Source organism: Mastacembelus armatus, chromosome 9 (genome assembly GCF_900324485.2).
Source record: "Mastacembelus armatus chromosome 9, fMasArm1.2, whole genome shotgun sequence".
Lineage (NCBI taxonomy): Eukaryota > Metazoa > Chordata > Actinopteri > Synbranchiformes > Mastacembelidae > Mastacembelus > Mastacembelus armatus.
Window position 1 is genome coordinate 12300844 of NC_046641.1, and position 20774 is coordinate 12321617.

General features: G+C 41.9%; 3 protein-coding genes across 3 annotated transcripts; 1 reads left to right on the plus strand and 2 right to left on the minus strand.

Moving 5' to 3' along the window:
• Window positions 1–598: 598 nt before the first annotated feature.
• tfip11 (tuftelin interacting protein 11) lies at window positions 599–5971 on the minus strand. The gene is made up of 15 exons (XM_026322745.1): window positions 5835–5971; window positions 4946–5153; window positions 4641–4806; window positions 4393–4549; window positions 4151–4278; window positions 3884–4045; window positions 3205–3396; window positions 2923–3102; window positions 2673–2807; window positions 2459–2562; window positions 2170–2338; window positions 1783–2026; window positions 1530–1672; window positions 1232–1397; window positions 599–1100 (listed from the first exon to the last, which is right to left on the minus strand). Exons 2-15 carry the CDS (start codon window positions 5149–5151, stop codon window positions 754–756), a joined length of 2499 nt encoding a protein of 832 aa, XP_026178530.1. The 5' UTR covers window positions 5152–5153; window positions 5835–5971; the 3' UTR covers window positions 599–753.
• A 416-nt stretch (window positions 5972–6387) lies between these two features.
• srrd (SRR1 domain containing) lies at window positions 6388–8192 on the plus strand. Its single transcript, XM_026322822.2, has 6 exons — window positions 6388–6674; window positions 6804–6844; window positions 6934–7130; window positions 7226–7324; window positions 7640–7791; window positions 7876–8192. The coding sequence occupies exons 1-6, from the start codon at window positions 6526–6528 to the stop codon at window positions 8114–8116; spliced, it is 879 nt and encodes a 292-aa protein (XP_026178607.1). The 5' UTR covers window positions 6388–6525; the 3' UTR covers window positions 8117–8192.
• Window positions 8193–8877: 685 nt separating this feature from the next.
• On the minus strand, window positions 8878–19760 carry LOC113139461 (clustered mitochondria protein homolog). Its single transcript, XM_026322718.2, has 28 exons — window positions 19405–19760; window positions 17727–17836; window positions 16895–17066; window positions 16093–16230; window positions 15841–15995; window positions 15595–15749; window positions 15355–15477; window positions 15051–15183; window positions 14842–14934; window positions 14541–14707; window positions 14194–14373; window positions 13673–14110; window positions 13510–13583; window positions 13297–13401; window positions 13080–13180; window positions 12820–12972; window positions 12666–12728; window positions 12306–12538; window positions 12127–12211; window positions 11782–11935; window positions 11494–11633; window positions 11128–11208; window positions 10928–11053; window positions 10739–10848; window positions 10516–10609; window positions 10296–10421; window positions 10111–10184; window positions 8878–9736 (listed from the first exon to the last, which is right to left on the minus strand). The coding sequence occupies exons 1-28, from the start codon at window positions 19451–19453 to the stop codon at window positions 9079–9081; spliced, it is 4290 nt and encodes a 1429-aa protein (XP_026178503.1). The 5' UTR covers window positions 19454–19760; the 3' UTR covers window positions 8878–9078.
• Window positions 19761–20774: the final 1014 nt, after the last annotated feature.

The window sequence follows — 20774 nt, forward strand, 5'->3', positions numbered from 1 at the left end:
CCCTTGTGGTTGCATTTCAATTCACAATTCACCTTAATGTATATTATTGGATCATATTTTTTAATGCATATTGTAGTTATCGATTTAATGTTGCATCAGGTAGGTGGATCTAACGTTACTTCACATATATGAGTTTCTTTACACGCTGCTGGGTAGTTTGTCAATTTAATAACAAGGGCCAATAAAGTTTAATGGTTATGCTGTATTTTATAGTAAATATGTTTTTTAAAAAGTAACTAAACTTAGAAACTAAATGTAGTGCAGTAAAAGTACAATATTTTCCTCTGCAAGGTAGTGAGGTCAAAGTTTACTCAAGTATAAATAACCTAACAATTATACTTAAGTACATTACTGTACTTAATTTCCATCACAACTAAAGAGGTACAATAACACTAGAGATTAGTAACATTATTTAAATAAAGTCTTGAACATGTTCTAAACTATACTCTGTTTTTGTACAGGCACATAAAGAGTATAATGCCAATCTTTATTTATACAGGTAAAACTTAGTAGAACATAATATATACATCTACCTATATAGTAGAGTATTTCAAAATATGTAGCTTATATTTCACCCAATTAAAACAGTGACAACACATACATTCTAAAATGGTTTATTCAGATTTCTGACCTTTTAAAATTTTACAAAAACAACAAAGATCGAATACTGTGAATATACATAAAAGCAAACATATGCTCCACTATGTTTTTACATTTGGCAGACCAAGGACTCTGTGACCAGCCCATCCCCCTTCACTTGGCCATGTCTATTAGACTCTGCAGAGACGTGGGCACCCATGTTTTCTCCCCTTGCACAAACACAACCCCTCTGTCTATGTAGATGACAATACGCCCAAACGTGTACAGCTGTTTTCCCTCATGCCGTTTGGCTACTATGGGCATAAAAACAATGTTGTTCTCCTCTGCCTTGGTCTGGATAAGATCTTTGAAGTTAGTTGGCACACCAGCACTTATGCCCCTATGAGCAACATTCTCAGCATCCCTGCGCTCCTGCATTGCTTCATACTGGAAGTCCTTTCGTCTCTCTGTCTGAGTGAGATACGCAATGTTCTCTCGTGCACCTGGTTGCATATATCCACCTGTGAATACAAAAAAGACTGTGTTGTAGTATGTTTTGATACAGCAGAGAAAAAAAGTGTTTTGTGGATTTATCATATTTGTTTAATAAATGAAATTAGTTCCTGTAATTTTCACTGCTCGCAATACTAACCCATGCCTGAAGACACTGCACGGTTCATGATGTCCAAAGCTTCATTGAACTTCTCTTTTATAAGTGGTTGTGCCAACAACACATCGCTGAACATGCTTTTCCAACCAAGGTACCATTTAGTGATTTCCTCATAGTTAGGACTGTTGCTCAACCATGAACACAGGACCTATAATAATCAACAAGAAAATGACAGACAACAAAACTGTAATCACATTAAATATATAAAATAATAAGTTGTGCTTAACTACATCTTAATCACTGTGTGTAAACAATTTAGTATGTAAGCATATTCACTGACTTGTAACCACTTTGTAAAGAAGTTTTTGTCCAGCAGAGACACAAGGCTGGAGGGGGACAGCATGCCCTCCCAGTCCATCACCCAGTGAAATGGCTCCATCTGCTGCTGGTGAGGGTTAATAACCAGCTCTTCCAGACATAAAGCTGTTGAGGAAACCCAAAACCATCATATTAAAATGACAAACTGCTAAGAAAAGGAGGGACAGAGACGGATAAATATGATAAGATAATGACAGCCACAGATGAAACCATACCTAGTTTTGGTATAATGTTTTTCACCATGAAAGCCTCCCATGCTCCTGGTGTAAAAACATCTTTCCATGGCTGTAGGATGAGGCGGGCAGAGGCATCACTGGGATGCCACCGTTGCAATGCGTTGGATAGTTTGCTCCTGATTGGGGGGTACAGAGGTTCTAGACGTGTTTGGAGCAAAGGCAGCCATGGATGGATCCAGGAGTGGATGGGCACTGTGTCGGTTAAAGGATTCCAGTTATCCACCTACCACACAGGAAAGAAAAAAAATAAGAACAGCTCACAGCACATGAAAGCAATTATCCACAAGTAAATGACATGAAATTATTAAAATCATGGGAGTTTCTCAAAATCTAAATGGCGAAGTAGACACTTTGTGTTTGTCATGCCTCTCTTTGTAGCCGTGGTAAGATCAACTGCTCCAACAGGTAATCCAGGATCCACACAGGGAGAAGAGGAGCCCAGACTTCCACGCAGTCCACCATTGGCCCAACAATACGAGGCTGCCAGCCTGACACGCAGGATCGCATTACTGGGATCCACGCTTCCCACAGCAGTCTGAAACAAGAAGGAAAGAACACACATCACAAACACATGCAGCCAAAAACAGGTTAGAACATATTATCAGTAGAATATTAACATGCAAATACATAAGCTGAAAGTGGTTTGTATGTTTACCTGTGGTAAGGGTCCATATTTGAATCTGGGGCACCGGAGTGTAGATCCCTGGATTCAAGTATTGCTCTCCACTGACCAATGTCCTCCAGGCAATAAGAGCTGTCCTGAAAAAGTGGAAGAGATACACTGCATAATTGACAGCTTCTGTATTATTGATAAAAGCAAACAATGAGGGTATCAAATTAACTCAAAAGAAAATAACTGTAAAGCATACTTTAAGTGGGTCCCACAAACGAAGTTTCTCTTTCAGTAATGGATGAATAACAGCTACAGCCAGGTCTGCCAATCCCATTGTCTTGTATTCTTCATAATAGTCTGTTTGTAATGTCTCAAAGATCCGGGCACACTCCTAATGAAAGAGCACGGAAAGCACTTAGCTACATTACCTACAGGGACTTTAAAAACAAGACTACAAAGAGACTCGTCATTGTAGTTGTTAGTCTGTGATTTAACCCTATACGCACCTGCAGGGTGGGTCCCTCGCCCGGTGCTGTCTCCCCAGAAGGAAAACGCTCCACTAATGCCAGTACAGCTTCCATTCTTTGTATGGCTTCTTGCTCTGCATCCAGTCTGCTCTGCAGTGCTTGGGATTCATGGGTCAGAGACACAACTACATCTTTTTCATACTGTAGACGTCTGGCAGACTACAGAAGGGGGTAAGAGAAAAGTAATGTGTTGATATGTCATAGATACATTTTGAAACCATGACAACATGAAAACAAGCCTTAGGCTGATACACTATATACCTGTAGTATGTCTTGTTCTGTAAGGTCTATCAGTAGCTGCAGGTTATGTTCAAGCTCAGGGAGAGCAAAGCCAGATCCCTTCTGATCCCGAGTGGCCATGCTTGGTGGACCCTCATCTGGAACACTGTGCTTGTTGGACATCTGACTGTAACTGTAATAAACCTTTTGCTCTCTCCCAGTCATATCAATTACCTAGACACAGGAAGAGATATGTGATAACTGAGATTCTCAAACAAAAATGGCAGCTGACCATGGTCTTACATTCTTAAAAAAATTTCATCTACAGATATTTACATTGTGTGGATTTAAGTTACGTACTTCTTGAGTTTATTACAACCTATTGTATTTTCCAGACTATAAGTTGTACTTTTTTCCCCTGCGACTGTGTATATTTACAGTGATTTGGCTGAGTAGGCACTAGTGTTAGACTAAGTCTTTACTCTTGAAGATAATACTGTACCACCTAAAAAGTAAAAATGTTTATGTTCACACTAAACTCCTACTGTAACATGTGAAAATGCCACCCAAAAGAAAGAGCTACACCACAGCTTTCACACTGTGGGTAAAAAAGTCTGCAGTTGAAACAAAGTTTGGAGTTAGTGTCAGCATTTCAGGCAACCCAAGAGCGGAGGAGGACAATACAGTAATCCCAGGATTGTCCAAGTCTCTTCTAACTTACCTTGACTTGTGCAAGCTCTCCAGCAGATGCTGCTGTGCCCCGCCCTGCCAATTTGCCTTTAGCCTTCAGCTCATCAACAGTCCTGTAGGAGTACTTGGGTTTCTTTTTTCCTGCCAGTCCTGCAGGATCCTTGCGCCACTGACCTAGCTCCTTCTGAAACTCCTTCAGTTAGATATTCATAAAGTTAAAATACAATATCACATCTTCTATGCCATACACAGATTGGGTCTAAATGAAAACAAAGGCAAAGACAATTATTGTCAATACCTTTTCCTCCTCTTCATCGGAGTCAACCACAGGAAAATCCTGAAGACTCTGCTGAGTTCTCTCATTGCCATATGCACCCACTGCTCCCTTCCCTTTGCGAACCTTCGCCTCAATAGGGTTTACAATGCCTGCAGAAATAAGAGAGTGATATGTCAAAATATATTAACTCTACCGTGTTGCTCATATAAGACACGCAGGATTAGTGAATATCTCAAAATCATAGCCTCCTCAGGCTTACCCACCTTGAGCATTCTTGCCCAGGCCTTTACCAGGCTGGTAGCCCATTTTCTGCAGAAGTTTCTGTCCAATTCCCTTGGTGTGCTTTTCCCAGCTACCAATGCCTTGCCCAGTCTGTATGCCGCCTGCAAACCTCTGTGACTGGTTTCCACGGAAATTGCCCTACCAAAAACAATACATTGTTGATAAATCATATAAATGCAACTAGTGAAAAAAATGAGAAAAAGAAAAATCAACAAAACTCAAAAGTTACCATCTGGAGTTTTTTGGGAGCAGAGCTACGAGGAGGGGGAGGTGCTGAAGGACCATCATCATCAGAATCATCAGACCCTCTGTCCTGCTGTTGCTGCTTCTCCTCAGCTGCAGTCTTACGTAGACCAGCACTCACAAAGTTCACTGGAGCAGTGTAGTCTCTAGATCTAGAACAAAAAAAACAAAACAAAAACAGCTAACAATTGACTTTTGCTAATAACAGTTTTAAAAATCTTTGGACCACTATTCCTGGAATGACTAAGATAGAGGTTTAGAGAGGCAAACAAAACTAAACCCATGCCTTACCTCTTTCCACCAAAACTAGGCCTCTCATCCTCATCTGAGTCCCTGTCAGCCCAGATACCATAGGTGGCCTGTTCCTTGGTCTGCCTGTGTCTGCGGCGGTCTGGGTTGAACTCATTGGCCAGGTCCCAATCGGTCACCTCAAAGCTCTCAACCTCCACACCTTCATCCTCCTCTTCTCTCCGCCCATACAAGTGGGACATGGACATCTCTGGATAGCACAACAAAGCAAACACCAAGCCAACTGTGTAAAAACTGATAGAAGACAAGACAGACAAAAACCTGGGAACAATTCTAATGAGTGAGTTGAGATTTTATTTAATTTTTATTTATTTCATGTAACTGTTGTTACATCCTGTATGTTTTATTTATTTTCAGTACTAATGATTTTATGTACGTCACAACTTATTATTTCATGGGAATGAGAACGTTTAATGCATGGACACAACTTTATACCACATAGGTAGGAGATAGTAGCCTATGCTGCCTGGCCACAAGACAGTCCACTTAGTCCAAAAAAGGCAAGACAAGCTATGGAACTGATTTTTTCTGTTATATCTCAGAATTACTTACAAGCACATACTTAACTCTGTCAATTATGATCTCAAGTTATCACGTCATGGCCACAACCTAGTGGCTTTAATGTTACATAGAGTATATTTTTCACCAGAGGAGCTTCGCATTAATATTAGTATTATAATAAAAAGTATTTTAAGTCTTCGCTAAGGAAAACATATTTAATCAGCTAACAGTAACTACGTTGACAGATAACGTGCACCGGTAGAGAACAGCTAGCTAGCTAACATTTATTTTCAAAAGCTAGCATGATGTAAACAGCACGTCCTAGAGAAAAAAAAACATCCTTGGAAACAAACTGCTTCCTCTTACTCACCTGAAATATCAGCTATTCCACTAGCCGGAGATTAGTTACACATTATTTTGTTTACTCTGTGAGTGTAATAAAGGTTTATCCAGCTAACGTAATATAATCCCCAACGTTCATACGCAACAACACAATTACTTCCGGGGTCTTCTTCTTCTTCTGAGGTTCTCGGAAACCAAGAATTTACTTCCGGGGTTTCCCGGTGTTCCGCCAAATGTTGTACATGTATCTAAGCATAAATGTGTTTTAATGCGACTCAAAATGTGTAACGGTTTTCTGGTTTTGTGCCGGGGTGCCAGTTACAATCACGCTCTCACAGTTGTAACCAGACAACCCCCAAGGAGCAATAACATCTGTGTCCAAATATTCAGTACATCATTTGACCAACAAACAATAAGTCAAGACGCAGAAATAATTTCCATTCACCAGTGTATTTTATATCGTACAACAGATTTTCCCAGTCCAGTCACAGTCTTTATTTATTGAAGCTTAAAGCGCAATCAAGATATTCTTAAAACCTATTTCATTTCCAGTGACAGCAGAAAGCTCTCCGAGTGATACCTCTTGTCTTTGACTCAGCATTGCGCGTGTGTCTTCGGAGCTTCCTCCCATCGCGCGGTTGTCGTGTGTCCACGCGTATATCCGGATAAACAGCTGGTTTGGATCAGTTGTGTATATGGGCACTAATGAGTTAGCGTAGATGTCGGGCACCCAAGAGGAGTGGCAGGTGGCCGGGAGACGAAAGGGTGCAGCACGCAGATCCAAGGCACTTCAGGTGTCTGTAACTTCGACATCCTGCCAGGACCAGGTGGATATCGGAAAGACTGTCAAACGGATCAGAGACGCGGTGTAAGATATATAATCCCAGCAGAGTAGTAACCCTTTAAATACTATAAATACTGATATTCACCTGAACACACGTTTTGTCTCAGGCTTGTGAATAAACTAAGGGCCAGTCCTGTGATTCTCCCTCTGCAGGTCTGAACTAAGATGTGAGGAGTTTTGGCAACAGTGGAAAGGTGAGTTTGTGAGCTATTGCAGATCTTGTTGGTTGGCTGAGTAATCTTGTAGTTTGCAGCCTGATGAACCTTTCAGGGTTTTTCTACAGAACAGCTGCTGGTTGCAGGCTCAGCGCTCTTCTGGAAACCTTCGGAGAGTATGGTCACTGAGCAGCAGGACAAGGGCAAAGACAGCAGCCAATGCCAACAGCTGGAGTGTGTGTGCTATGGCCTGGGGTCCTTCTCATCCTGTGTTTCAGCTCGCTACCAGCTTGCCATGTTGCTGCTGCTGCTGGATGCAAGACGGGTCAGAGATGGGTTAACTCAGTGCAGAGAGATGACAGGCACCCAGATATGGCCTTGTTCCTCCTAAATTCTGTCTCACTGCTTATCTCCCTTCAGATTCCACTGAAGGACTGTTCTTTATATGACCCTGCTTTCTCCTCTGGAGAGAGGGATGTTTTGAAAGAGCTGGGTCTAACTGTACTCACAGAAAATGAGGTAAGTTGATCAGTTTTATTGGGAAATGTATAGTGCAACTGTACATCCGTACCAGATGTTCTCAGAGATATGATTATGTAGACTATTGCATTTTTATAAACTGCTCTTTGGTGGCAGATTTTTAAGTCTCATGTCTTTTCTTTTAGCATATACTTACAAATAATGTATTCAAATTCAACAATTATTGATCACTGGCATAACCCAACATGACTTATATTGAGCAACTTTCAGGTTTCTGCAAATTGAGTTTACTGGCTCCCTGGAAGATAGAAAATCAAGGCAAAAACAGCAGCATTGTGTCTCTGCGTTGTGCAGGAGGGGAAGCGCCGGACAGCCAAGCCTACACTCTTTTACCTGATGCATTGTGGGAAGGCCCTGTACAACAACCTCCTGTGGAAGAACTGGAGTACACAGTGTCTTCCTCTGATGATAATCATTGGGAACAGCTTCAGTGGCATGCAGGACAGGTTTGGAAACTTTCATGGTGGAGGATGATGTTTAAGAAATTGGACTAGAGGTGAGGTGATGATTTCTGTCTGTTATACTCACAGGACGATCGAGAGAGAATTTAAGCGGGACTACAGCTATATTAGTCAGGCTGTGTCTGTGTGTGAGGAGAGAAGTCTGCCTTGTCCATCCCGTCTGATTGATGTCTTCAGTGACACAGCAGTCATCACCTTCCCTACCAGCAGCCTTAACAGACTCCCTCAGTCCACGTGGGCGGAGCCACCTGAACCACAGTACCAGCACTGTCCTGACTTGGAAATTACACTGAAGGAAACACCGAGCTGAGACAGGAATACTTGACATTTTTACTGTCATTGATATAATCTTTTTTTTTAAATAAATGAACCATGTTTTAAATAGAGTTTTTCATCCACCCATTATCTATACACACTTATTCCAAATTAGAGTCATAGGGATCTGCTGGAGCCTATCCCAGCTCTCTTTGGGTGAAAGGCAGGGGTACACCCTGGACAGGTCGGGTTTCATCATGCATAACTAAGTTACTGTCATGGTAAGTTCCAGTGCTTCATGGAGGAGTAAAAAGTAATGTTGGCTATTGAGTTCAAGCTGGCTTTCAAGCAGCAATAAATAATTACTTTGAAAACCATTAAGAAATTTGTAGTCCAAGTACACATGATGATACTGGTGTAGTCCCTTTTACAGTTTGATTATATTTCAGACATTGGGTGTTTGTTTGCATCCTTCAGATTCAAATCAACATCTTACAGACAGTAAAATGTTATAAAATCTTTTCATTCCAGATACATGAAATCTCCCATTTTTATTTTGTATTCAATCTTGTTTTTCTTATCAGCTTCTTACCTTGGCAGAGAAGTGTCGTCATATTTTCCTTTCGAAAGTGGTTTAGTTGCTTAGTTTGTAGTCATGATTGCTGATCGATAGATTTATACCCTCAAACTATATAATCATGATTACATGAAAATTTATGGTGTCCAGCTGTGTATATGAAAAAGAAGATTCCTGTTAAAAAGACATATTTAATACACCAGAGTAAAAAGTTTATTGTTGGAAAAAACAACAAAAAAAAAAAACAACAGTGCAGCCCTCTCCCGGCAGCAGTAGTAACATCAACACAAAGTAATACTCATCCTCTTTCTCATTCCACTTTTATTTTCTGCTTTGACTTCACTGGATCAAATTAGACTTAGGTTCCTGGGAAAGTTTTAGCTTACAGCAGTGACTTTGGAAAACCTGAACATAACACTGTTTTTTCATTTGGTATGTGTTCACTCTTCAACTATACCGTTAGCAGTGACATTATCTGCTACTCCATTAACTGCTGTGTCTTTGCCTCGTGTTCCATTAGCTACAATCCCCTTTGAAACCACAACATCTGCCCACGTCCCTTTACTCTTAAGGACCGACGTGTTAGCGGTGAAGTCCCGTGCCCCATTTATTTCACCATTTTCCTTATCTGACTTCATCTCTTCACATGTTGCTTCAGATTTCATCTCCCTATTGACTGTGCTGCTCTTTACTCCATTTTGTACATTAGTTTTGGTTTCCTCTCCTGCAGCCCTGACCTCTGACTCCAAATTCACTGTCTTCACCACAGCATCTGGACCTGCTGTGTCACTGTCTGCTCTATCTCCATCTGCTTTGTCCTCGTGTTGGTTTTGTTCAGCTGGCCCCGGCACATGACTCTCAACTGAAGCTGTGAAGGCACTCTCCACTGACACGTCTTTCTCCGGCTGCTCCTGTTGGCTCTTGTTGCTATTCTCCACTGAACTTCCCCCATCCTCCACTTCCTTCCCGCATCCTGTTTCTTGAGCTGAGTTCCCAGTCTCTGATGTGATGGGCTCGGTGGTTAGTTTGATTCCCAGTTCTTTTAGCGCTGCTGCCTTTCGTTCCAAGTGTCTCTTCTTGTACTCTTGAAATCTGTCACTATCAAAATACGACACATCCATTCATGGTTAATGCAAAAGCAGTTGAGGTAAATTGTACTTGGAAGGTAGATTTTGTATCACTAAGGGCATAAAAGATCAGATTTTTATTAACTTTTTGCTGTCCCAAGACCTAATATGTTTTTAAAAAGTACCACTGTTACTTCCAAAAGTACTAGAGTAGAGTTTAATTTTCAGCACCAGCATTCTTCATTTGAACAAATTTAAGGAATCTTTAATAATATTTATTAATTTGCATTGTTAGAAATAATTACTGGTTAATATATCCAGTATTGGATTTTTAATGATTTAATATTCGTACTGGCTACATTTTAGCATCAACATATTGCTTCAAAACGTTTTAATAATATTTACCTCTGTGTGAGGTTCCTGATTCCTGTCACCAGAACGATCTGCTCTAAAATGGTGTCAGTTGTTGGAGTCAGACACTACAGACAGAGGGGACAGTTAGGTTAACACACACATTTCCCTTTTTTCCTCTTCTTAAGATTCAACAAGGATTCAGAAGTCTCAGAGAAAACCAGAGCTGATGAACATACTTCCACTGTCTGTTCCACGTTATCTGCTCCTGCCTGTCTGATAACGCGCTCCACCTGCACTGCTTGTTTGGTAATGGTGCTCAAAAACTCTTTGCTGCAGCGCGTCTGTGGATGATCCTCTCCGAACTGGGGGAGAGAGAGAAAAAAATCATAAGAGGACATTAACACAGGGTTAATCTATTATTTTCTCTCTCAGTATCTCAACCAAAGATATACTGACCAAGGAGGTAAAAGCGGTGAGGGCCTCTTTCTCATGGGTCATAGCACCTCGGTAATCACCCTTACTGCACATCCATTGGGCCAACAGGTGCTGACTACACAGACAATGAACCGGGGGCAGAAACAATGATGAAGTTTGCGGGGGGGGGGGGCAGACAAACGGTAGAAATCTGCAGTTGTAGTTTTCTACAAAATGTCAGAGCAAGTTAAAAATGGTAAATTACCTGAGGGCACTAGGAAGGGCTGTGGAGCCAAAGAAGGAGATGTTGAGTCTGAGGGCATTTTTTAAGAACTGCCCTCCCTGATCTCCTGTCAGCACCAACCCGAGACAGCTCTTTGGGGAAACAATGGTAGTAGTAAAACAGGTGAACAGTAATTACGGAAGACATGATTATTAAAACGCTGCAACCTACATCCAGTGTTGCAGTGTAGGGATGGTCTTCTCCGTGGACTGTAAGCATTAGCAGTCGAGCTCTGAGGAGACACTTCTGAGCCAGGGCGATCTCCCCTCCAGCATACATATACACACCCAAAAGTACCTACATAAAATATAATGATGACAATCACACTGTGTTTACATGGGAAAATACTCCCAATGTGTAGTTATACTCACATATTGGTGGATAGTGTTTGGATGGTCAAAGCCAAGCACCCTCTCACTGATGACCACCGCTTTCAGTTGGACACTGCGAGCCTTGAGGACAAAGGAAGTCAGTGATGAGACTATATTAAAAGCCAGCTTCACATGCATGGTATAATTAATTCAGATACATCTACCATTTTCAGTGTTATAGTACACAGATATACACAGTAAAAGGTAGTAATACCACTGTCTGGTATTGCACAATTAGTGAAAGTCCTGCATTCAAAAAGGCATTTGCATTCTACTAGTAGTTAAGTAAATGTTTAGTTAACTTCCATCATTGAAAGGTCATTGCATTTTGACCTATAGCACAGAGTTGTGAAGCAGTAGCGCTACCTCAGCTGTCTTCCCCTGCTGGTAGGCCACCCTGGCCAACAGGCTGTAGCAATAACAGGCATCAGGGTGCAGGTCATTACACACCCGACTAAACAGGTAGGCTGCTTCTTTCAGGTGCTCATGGGCCTGATCCAGCAGGCCTGCAGTTTAACAGTGCACAATAATTTTGCATAAAACATCACTTAAATTTAGCTTTTAAAAAAATACATGCACTGAACATGTAGTTTACAGGTAAATGAATCTACAACATAAAGGTTTTCATGAAGTGCCCAGATTTGCTCGACTGACCTTTCTGAATGGAGTTCTGGGCAGCACGACAGGCTTTTGAAGCGTCGACATTTGGCATTTGAATGTGTTTCACAACAGGGAAGATGTTGAGGATGTCGTCCGGACTGATGGGAGCTTTACTTTGGTTGTCAAAGTAGTAGTCTCTCAGTCTCAGCTGATGTAGACACAGAATTAAGTTTTTTCCCTTTCATTATAAAATGTCTTATCAGTTTTTATTTGACAAGAAATTTGAAATTACAGCTCAGTGTAAATTAAAACATTTCAAATATATTTCGGTTTTTTCAGTTGCTCTACACTACACATTTCAAAATGCTGAATTCTCAGTATATTTTAGATGTCTGTTACCTGTACACCGGTCTTTAAACAGAACTCTCTGAGCAGAGACAACTTCTGAAGGCCGTAGTGCTCCACCAGATAATTGGGACCAGAGCTGTCACGAGGAGGAATGACAGTTATTCTAAAGTTGACATTGAACCATTGTATAATTAACGAACATGAGGTGAGAGCAAACAAAAAGTCCTCACCCGAAGCTGTCAGAGATGTTGTATGTTTCAACAGCATCCTGACAGACCAGGTTCCACAGCTCAGCCCCTGTGAGCGTGCTCCAGGGCGTGCTTTCGCAGGCCCCAACCGCTCGGCCACGCCTCCTTGACTTCTTTTTAGTCTCCTCCCCTACTTGAGTGGGCATGAAGTGGGGAACCAATAAGCAGCAGAGAAAGTGACTGACAGCTGCTGAAAGACTAGGCACATCCACACCCTGCAAAGACATGACATGGTAACTGTGGTTAATTTTTTTTCTGGAGTATGTGGACCCACCCATGCTGCTACTCCACCAACCAACTCTGAATGAACAGGTATGGTCATGACAGAATACTATAAAGTACCTGGAGGAATCTGTTGAACACTCTTCTTGTTGAGCGGATGAAAATTTCACCTATGACTGTTCTCTGGTGAAAACAGAAAGTAGGATGATGGTTGGGTAGAGGGTTACAGTATCAGAACTAGTTTTAGTTTAACTATTTTGTAAATAAAACACACCATGATATGCCTCAGGTGCTCCTTGCGCTCTGACTGACTGATGGCCTTGAGCAGGTAGCCCAGATACCGCAGGTTAATGCCTCTCTGGTGTACTGCCTGTTTTAAAGAAGCTCCATCCAATGGCGTCTCATTGCTTTGCAGGCAATACTCCACCTGCACACACACAGCCACCCATCCACACACACACACGCACACGGTGAGCTTGTTTTAAATTTGGAATAGATGTGCATACAAAGCATGCAAACAACGGCTCCACTTACAAAGGCTGGTATCTGGTGTGTTATGATGAAAGCTGCAGCTTCCCGCAGTAACCGTTGCTGTAGTTTTGTTGACACGCTTTCACTTTGAGGGAGTGATACTCCTAAAGCACAAAGCATAAAAAGCATGTCATAGATTGTTCTTTCAAAAGATTTTAATTGAATGTGTATGTGTGTGTGTGTGTGTGTGTGTGTTTGTGTGTCTATTTTCTTGTGGTACCTGGTGAAAAAATGCTTGGATTAAAACGCATCTCAAAGATGATGTCACTAACTGAGCCCACCTCTTTACAAGCAGCTCGTATTGCACTAGTGGCTCGAGAGTCAGCTACAAAAACAAAAAACATCTGTCAAGTATAAAATGGCAAAAGCACTTTAAAGATGATCTTAACTATAATTCTGGTTGGCATTTAGTGAGATGTGCTAAAAATCGTACATGTGGTTGCACATTCTTCAAAGCCTCCATTCTCATCCAACTTCTCCCTGACATGCTGAGTGAACTGGTAATGTCTAAAAGATGCACAAGACCAAAAATGAAGGTTATAAAAAAACTTTAATAATCAAGTTACTAACTGAGTGTTATTTCTTGCACAACTCACTTGTGCTGGATGAAGGCTTGCACCAGTTCTGGCCTCAGTCTGCAAAGACTGTGAGGAAAGCTCTTTGGAAACCCGGAGTCTGCCTGATAATTCTCTGGCCAGCCTTCTTTTCTACAACCTTTTGACTCCTCGTTCTCTTCACAGCTTTTATTACTCCCCTCTTCTTCAGTTACCGTCTGACTTTCTGTTTCCACCTCTGGACAGAAGTTGGCATCAGCTGGGAAGGTCCTGAACACATCCAGTGTATAGAACCTCCCATCAGCCCCCAGCAGTCCCTGACTATCCACTGAGGTGAACAGTGGGACCTGGTGACCGTTAGCAGCCACAACTACATGCCTTTGGAGACAAAGAGATTTGGCAGCACGGGCCAACAGTGCTAGTAGCTGCCTGCGTTGAGGAGACTCTTGGGGCCCTGCATTTACCCCATACAGCAAGCCTCTGAAGACCAAAAGACACAAACATGTCAGACACAGGTCAGCCTCCCATGGTAACTTGTTTTTGATCAAATCTGCAAGACGCACCTTGAAGCAGGATTAGTTTCCTGGTCCTGCTCTGAGCTCTCCAAACCAGGAGCAAGACCCTGGGCAGACAGGCGCACTCCTCTGTAGTCAACAATGGCTGTGGGTAAAGTGTGCAGCCCCTCCAGCCCTTCTATGTCACTGTATGCTTGTACTCCTTTGAGCTCCAGCCTCTGAGCAGCCCTGCAAGTAGAAGATGACATACATTTACATAATCTGCACTCTTCTCAAAGTGAAACAAAAACTCTTCTATAATCCTCTTATCAGACACAGCATGGGGCCACAGTGTACTTTCTGAGCCCTGGCTGGTATCCAGAGCACATTATCATTTTTTTATGGTTTGTTCTTACCTACGACCCCTTTCACCACCAAATACAGCACTTGCTGCCCCCTGGCTCATGAACAGGCCACCCCACAGGAAAGCTGGGTCCTCTGGATTTCCATTTACCGGCTCAACAAAACCGTCTACAACAGCCTCTGCCCCCTGTATGACAGCCCTCACAAATGCACTGTTTACCTGAGAAATCAGGTATAAATGAAGGTGAGAGGAGAAAAAAACACTAAAACACACACACACACACACACACACACACACACACACACACACACACACACACACACACACACTTAAAAAACAGGTTTTATGGTCACCTGGAGTAAAACTCTGTCTCTCTGCAGCCTCTCCTCCAGACTTCCTTGTGGAAGATCTCTGGCTGCTTGCAACTCCTCATTCCAGTCTGGAACCTATGCATAACAAAAACAAACTACTGCACAGGTGGTTTCACTCACTCGCTATCACTGCTGACAGAAAACTACTGCCATGGAATAGCAACAAACAGCTGTCCTCTGTTGTAAATAACCTGTGTTGGTGCCTCTTCATCAACTCCCAGTCTGCTGAAAGTGTTTTTATGAGTGCGCGAGGCACAGGGAGGCCCGAGCCACGTCAGCGTGCGGTAAGCAGTGGGCATCGCCTCGACTTGTGGCGGCTGAGGCCTGAACGAAGAAAGAGAACAAACTGCATTACTCAAAATCCACTTCATATGCAGCTACTTTAAGAGTTCACAGAATCTACTGCTGGTTATAATATTTGGAATAACTTTTATTTGAAATTTAAACTTCATCAACGAAGGTTACAGCTGTATTCATGCCTTCTTTTTGTGTTACCTGTTTTTAAGGGTGGTAAAGGTTTGCTTGAAGGCAGGGCTGATGTGACAGAGCAGGTCAGTGAAACAGTGATAAAGTGGAGAAGACTGTGCAGGACGAGGATCAAACACATCTTCTGTAGACCTGAGACCATGCAGGGGAGATACAGGAGGAATTTATAATTAAAGTGAAACATAGATCAAGTTAAAGTTTAATTATTTATATTACACATTTGTCTATTTTTTTTTCTGCAACCATCACCTGTTAAGGAAGAAACCTTTTGGACAGGATGTTATTTCAAAACGTCGTCCCTCCGTCGTCACCACAGTGATGTACATGAAGTCTCCCTGCATCTTCCTGTGTCCTGGAGGTGGGTTCCAACAGCTGAGACACAAGTCCTTCAGGTAAATGGGGGCCTGATGAGACATTTATAAAGTTACAGAGACTCAGTTGGTGTGTTTGGGTGAACTTGCTCTATGTTCATTCACAGCTCAGGTAGTTATGAACCTCTTGCTGGGAGCTATTCGGTAGCAGGGCCATGAGTGGTCTTTCAGAGGAACCCGGAAGGAGGTACTCAGGAGGAACTGTGTCCTGGTTGGTCGATTCTGTTTTTGTGCTGCTTGAAGAGCGTTTCAGGCTTTTCCCATTTGGTAAGCTGGATTCTGCACCAGTAAGAAAAGGAGATTTTGCTATGAGTACAATTGCTATTTTGTGTCTTTGCGTGGCCCTTTTGCCTGAGTGCATGTTATGTGTGTGTACCTTGTGTGTGTGTATGTGTGAGTGTCTCCAGTATGCTTGGTGAACGTCCTTCTCTGAGCGCATCCTGAGGAGTAGACGCTCTCAGCAGCTCCAGAACATGAGCCAAATGGACCCTGGCTGAACGGGCAGTGTAGGGCTCTAGAAAGACATGGTAAAAAAAAAATTGAAATTGACATTTAAACCACTTTATAACTGACTACATATAGGAAAAATCTGATGAAGTTGTGTATGTGGACTACAGATGTTATATTTTGTACATACAGTATCGATCAATGAATGATGCATGTTCCTTAAACACAAATCTGACAGGGTATATGCTGAACATACTAATAAAACAGGCTACAAGATCATTTGTTTCAGTACTTCAACAGCTAGAGGGTGAGAAACAGACTAATTGTTTAGCACACAATTGTAACCTCTGCAACTAGAAATCTCTGCAACTTTAAACCCTGTTGTGATGACTCAGAATAGGTGAGTCAGCTATTTACATAGAGCTGAGAGAGACTTTAATGTGTGAAACAGTGACGGGTGTGATCAAAATATATGTGGGACTACTTTAACGAGACTAATCTGTGAAGCAAACCGTGCGGCAATGCAAAAATAAACCATGCCATAATTAAAGATAAATCAACGACAAGAAATGTTAAATGTCTAATTTGAAAATGCAGTAAGTTGATAAAGAAGCAAACAGTTGTCACATATCTCAGGTAACACTCAAGGGCAGACGCGCCACCACACAGAATTACAGAAACTATCCTTAAAGTACTAAAACAATAAAACCAATTTTTTTAAAAAACACTACCTTCCACTAGGCGAATGATAGCTCCTGGTTTAAGGCCTTTGAGGCTTTGGAGTTCTGTGAGGGGATCCAAAGTCATACCAGCTAGTGCCAGTGACAGGTTGGAGCGCGGACACACCTCCTCCCTTGAAAGTAGATTCATTACTGCATCTTGAACAAGCCAGAATCCATGGACCTACAAAGATTTGATTTAATGTCCACAGTTAAACCTGCCTGGACAGATGACAATTCAGTAATATAAAGATTTTAAAAGGCAGGCTATTGCAGATACTTCATAAAGCATTCACAAGGACAGAAAATACTGAATTGCATAGGCAATATATAAAAAATATAGCACTGTAGGCACTTTAGGTGTTTTAGAGTCTTGTTATTCATTGTGCAGGACAACAAGCCCATAGAGAACCCATTAGAATACAGAGGACTATTTTCAGAGACAAAAAGAACCAGGAGTCCTGCAGCAGATGGTCTGACCCCCACAGAGCCTGGCTCTGTCTCAGGTCAAAACCAAAGAGAACTGCTGCTGGTTTAAGGGTAAAGGGGTGTGCTGCAAATACTGATCAGATTTAGTTTTTGTTCCCTTTACTGCACTTTGTATGACGTTAATAATTGAAAAGCTATTTATGTAATTTATATTAAAAGCACCCTCTGTGTATTTTTAGTGATTAAAACACTTGCACAGTACTGCGGCAAACAAGTTTATCTTGAGTTGCTATAAATATGTAATCTCAGTTATCGTTGTTGGGTTCCATCAGGCCTTAATCACTAAATAAATCTCCTTTAAAAAGATGGAACAGTGTCTGATATAATATAACTGCAGTTTTTTGTTTTTTTTTACCTGCAGCTCAAATGGCTCCACTCCTGCTCCCTGGATCTTCACAGGGAACGATGTGTCCTCGTCTTGCTTAATACCACTGGCATTCTTTCCACCTGCCAGTCCGATTCCTTCTGTTTGAAGGAAAAATCAGAGGAACAAAACTAACTTAGGAATCTCACAGTGCCCTACAATGGACACATAATTTAATAAACTTTTGTGTCTTCCACCTGATACATGCCGGGATAGTTTCCAACTCACTGTGACCCTGACTGGACATAATCTGTTATGGGAAATGCATGAAAAACCGAAGAAATGAACCAAACTATAATCAGGACGTACAGGACTTACTGTGTTCAAATTCCATTGCCATGCTGCAGAATCGCACAAGAACTAATTTCCTCTTAATAAGCTGGACTGAGAGGTCTGTGTGTGTATGTGTGTGTGTGTGTGCGTGCGTGTGTGTGTGACTCCAACAGGGTCAGAGTGAATTTTATGCAAAAAAAAAGAAAGTCAAAGAAAGGGAAAATGGGGTGTGTCTGCCTTTTTACACACACACAGAAAACCAGAGGGAGAGCAGGATCCAGCGTGTTCCTCAACTTGCCGTGTGACTAAACCTGTTGAATTTGCCTACTGGCCTTCTTGTCCTCTGAGGGTGAAGGGACAGCCACACCCAAAACAGGCATGTTTAGACAGCAGAATGCTAAAACACATAAACTAACAAACCTATAGTTTAGCAGTAGAAAATGATCATCATACTTGCATAAATGCATTGGCATACTGTATTGTATATACAATTTAATTGTCAAAGCTGTCTTTGACATGTACGCAGAAAAGTTGAAAATTCACTTTGCACTCATCTCTGAAGACCGTCATTTATTGCACAGTACCTCCCCAGTTTTTGCTGTCAGTCTGGGACTATTTTACCATTGGAACACATCCAGAGAATAGCTTCTCTGTTTCTGATTGGCTAAAAGAAGCTCCCTCCTCTCTGTAACCTTAGAGGCATCAGCTTTTCTTTCGGAGCTGCTGCCTTGCTACTACAGAAATCAGTGTCTGACAAGTTTATTTTGGCATTTATTGCAAATGTCACCAAGTACCATAAGCTGCACAAGCAGGCAGAATTCCTTTTCTATACGTCATATTCAGTACAGTCAGATGAGTTCATTGACATGACACATTCTGTCAATCAGATCACTATAACCACAGACTTATGTCTTTTCTCTGAGGATATAAGCACCTCAGACTAATCTCATCTGGAGACATGCCAACAAAACAGCTCTACCTTAATTCATTCACTCAGTTCTGTGAAAGAGGAGTGACAAAGGTAATAAAAGAAGTTGAGAGGCCCACTTTAGAGTGTTACACTTTATTAAGTGTAACTATGTGCTACGCAAAGATTTAAATCAAAATAATGCCTTGTCTTTAAAGTATTTACGGTATTTGTAGGCATCAGACAGAATGCATTTGTGTGAATAGATTTATGCTAGAAGTTAAAATTTAAGTGTTGTGCAGTTTTCTCCAAGTGGTGAAAAGTTGGTGAAAGCAAAGAACAGCACCGGCCATGTTAAGAACAGCAGGGCAGTGTTAAATCTCCCACCCTCCTCACATTCTCCAGAGAGGGAGGCACTAGACGAAGAAAAAAAAAGAAAGAAGAGGAAAGTGGCGAAAGAGAGAAGATTGAGAGGAAGGGATTTCTCACCAGTCTTAGTCTGATTTCTTCCTCCTCCTCTCTTCACTTTGTCCTTCATGGCTGCGTGTTGACGTTTTTCTAGAGCTATCCTCCTCTGTTTTCACTTCTCTGTGCTAAAAGTTGCTTCCCCTCAAACTCCTGCTTCAAACTGCTGGACGAGTGCACGAGAGTGAAAGAAAGAGAGAGAGTGAGGGAGAGAGAGAGAGCGAGAGAGAGAGAGGGAGGGAGAGCAGCTGGATTGCTTGAGAGTCCAGCAGATCGAGGTGAGCGTCTGTCTGTTCAGGATTGTGACTCCTGCCCCTTTGTGTAAGGCAAACTCAGCTTATCTGTTCTCCCTGTGTACAAAAGCCACACCCTCTTATTGCTCCACACAGACTCATTACTCTGCTTTTCTCTCACACTTTGTTGGACTGGGTGTGTCTGTGGGTTCTAGCTCTACTCACTCTTCCTTCCCCTGGCATGTTTCACCCCCCATGTCCCTCCTCCCTTCACTCCTCCCTTCATAAGCCCTTGAGGAGAGGAGAGGTGGGAACTAAGCGCATTGTGTGTTTAGAAGTGAACTGACCCCAGTTGACCAACTATACACTGTTTCTGACAAGGTAGCAAACACAACAACATTTTGCAAAACACAAAGACATTTCAACACTACTGAAAAGGTTCCAAGGTTCCTTGGATGTGACTGGACAGAACCCAAGTCAATTCAGAGTTTTGTGTTTTGTGAAATTGTTGTCTTTTCTTGTTTGCTGTGTGCTGTTGTGTTTGGCACCGCAGGACATTTAGCATTTCAGGTTATAAATATTTGCAGCATCCTTGTATGTATGTTAATGGTAACAATGGGACATGATTGCATACCACTTTTAAATTATATTCCTCTATTTAACAGCCAAGGAGGTCCCATTGGGTGTATCCTCTTGTTGGCCTGTCATGACTTACACTCTTGACTCATGACAGTGAGGTTAAAAAAAATGTAACAGCTAACCTGCCACAAATGGGCGTGTGTGTCATATGATGTGGCTGCTTTCTCATTGTCACATTTTACACATACCTGGCCGCACTTCTCTCCAACACAAACATCAGTCAGCAGGATTATGCAGAAAATGTGACCTGTTTGGTATTACTACAATGCCATAAAATAAACACCAACCCTTCACTGATGAATTCGGTTTATACTAAGCTGATAGGATACTGTCTCCATTACCAAATTCTAGGCTACAAGGAAAAAAAACAAAAACGAAAGATCACTGTATTATGAGTTTAATAAGGCATTCATAATTCATTTGTGCGTGGACAACGTGATACAGGGGTGGGGTGTAGATCGGATGAGAAACGATGTGTAATGGGTGGTGGAAATAGCTGATCTGAGGTGATATATTTTTCAA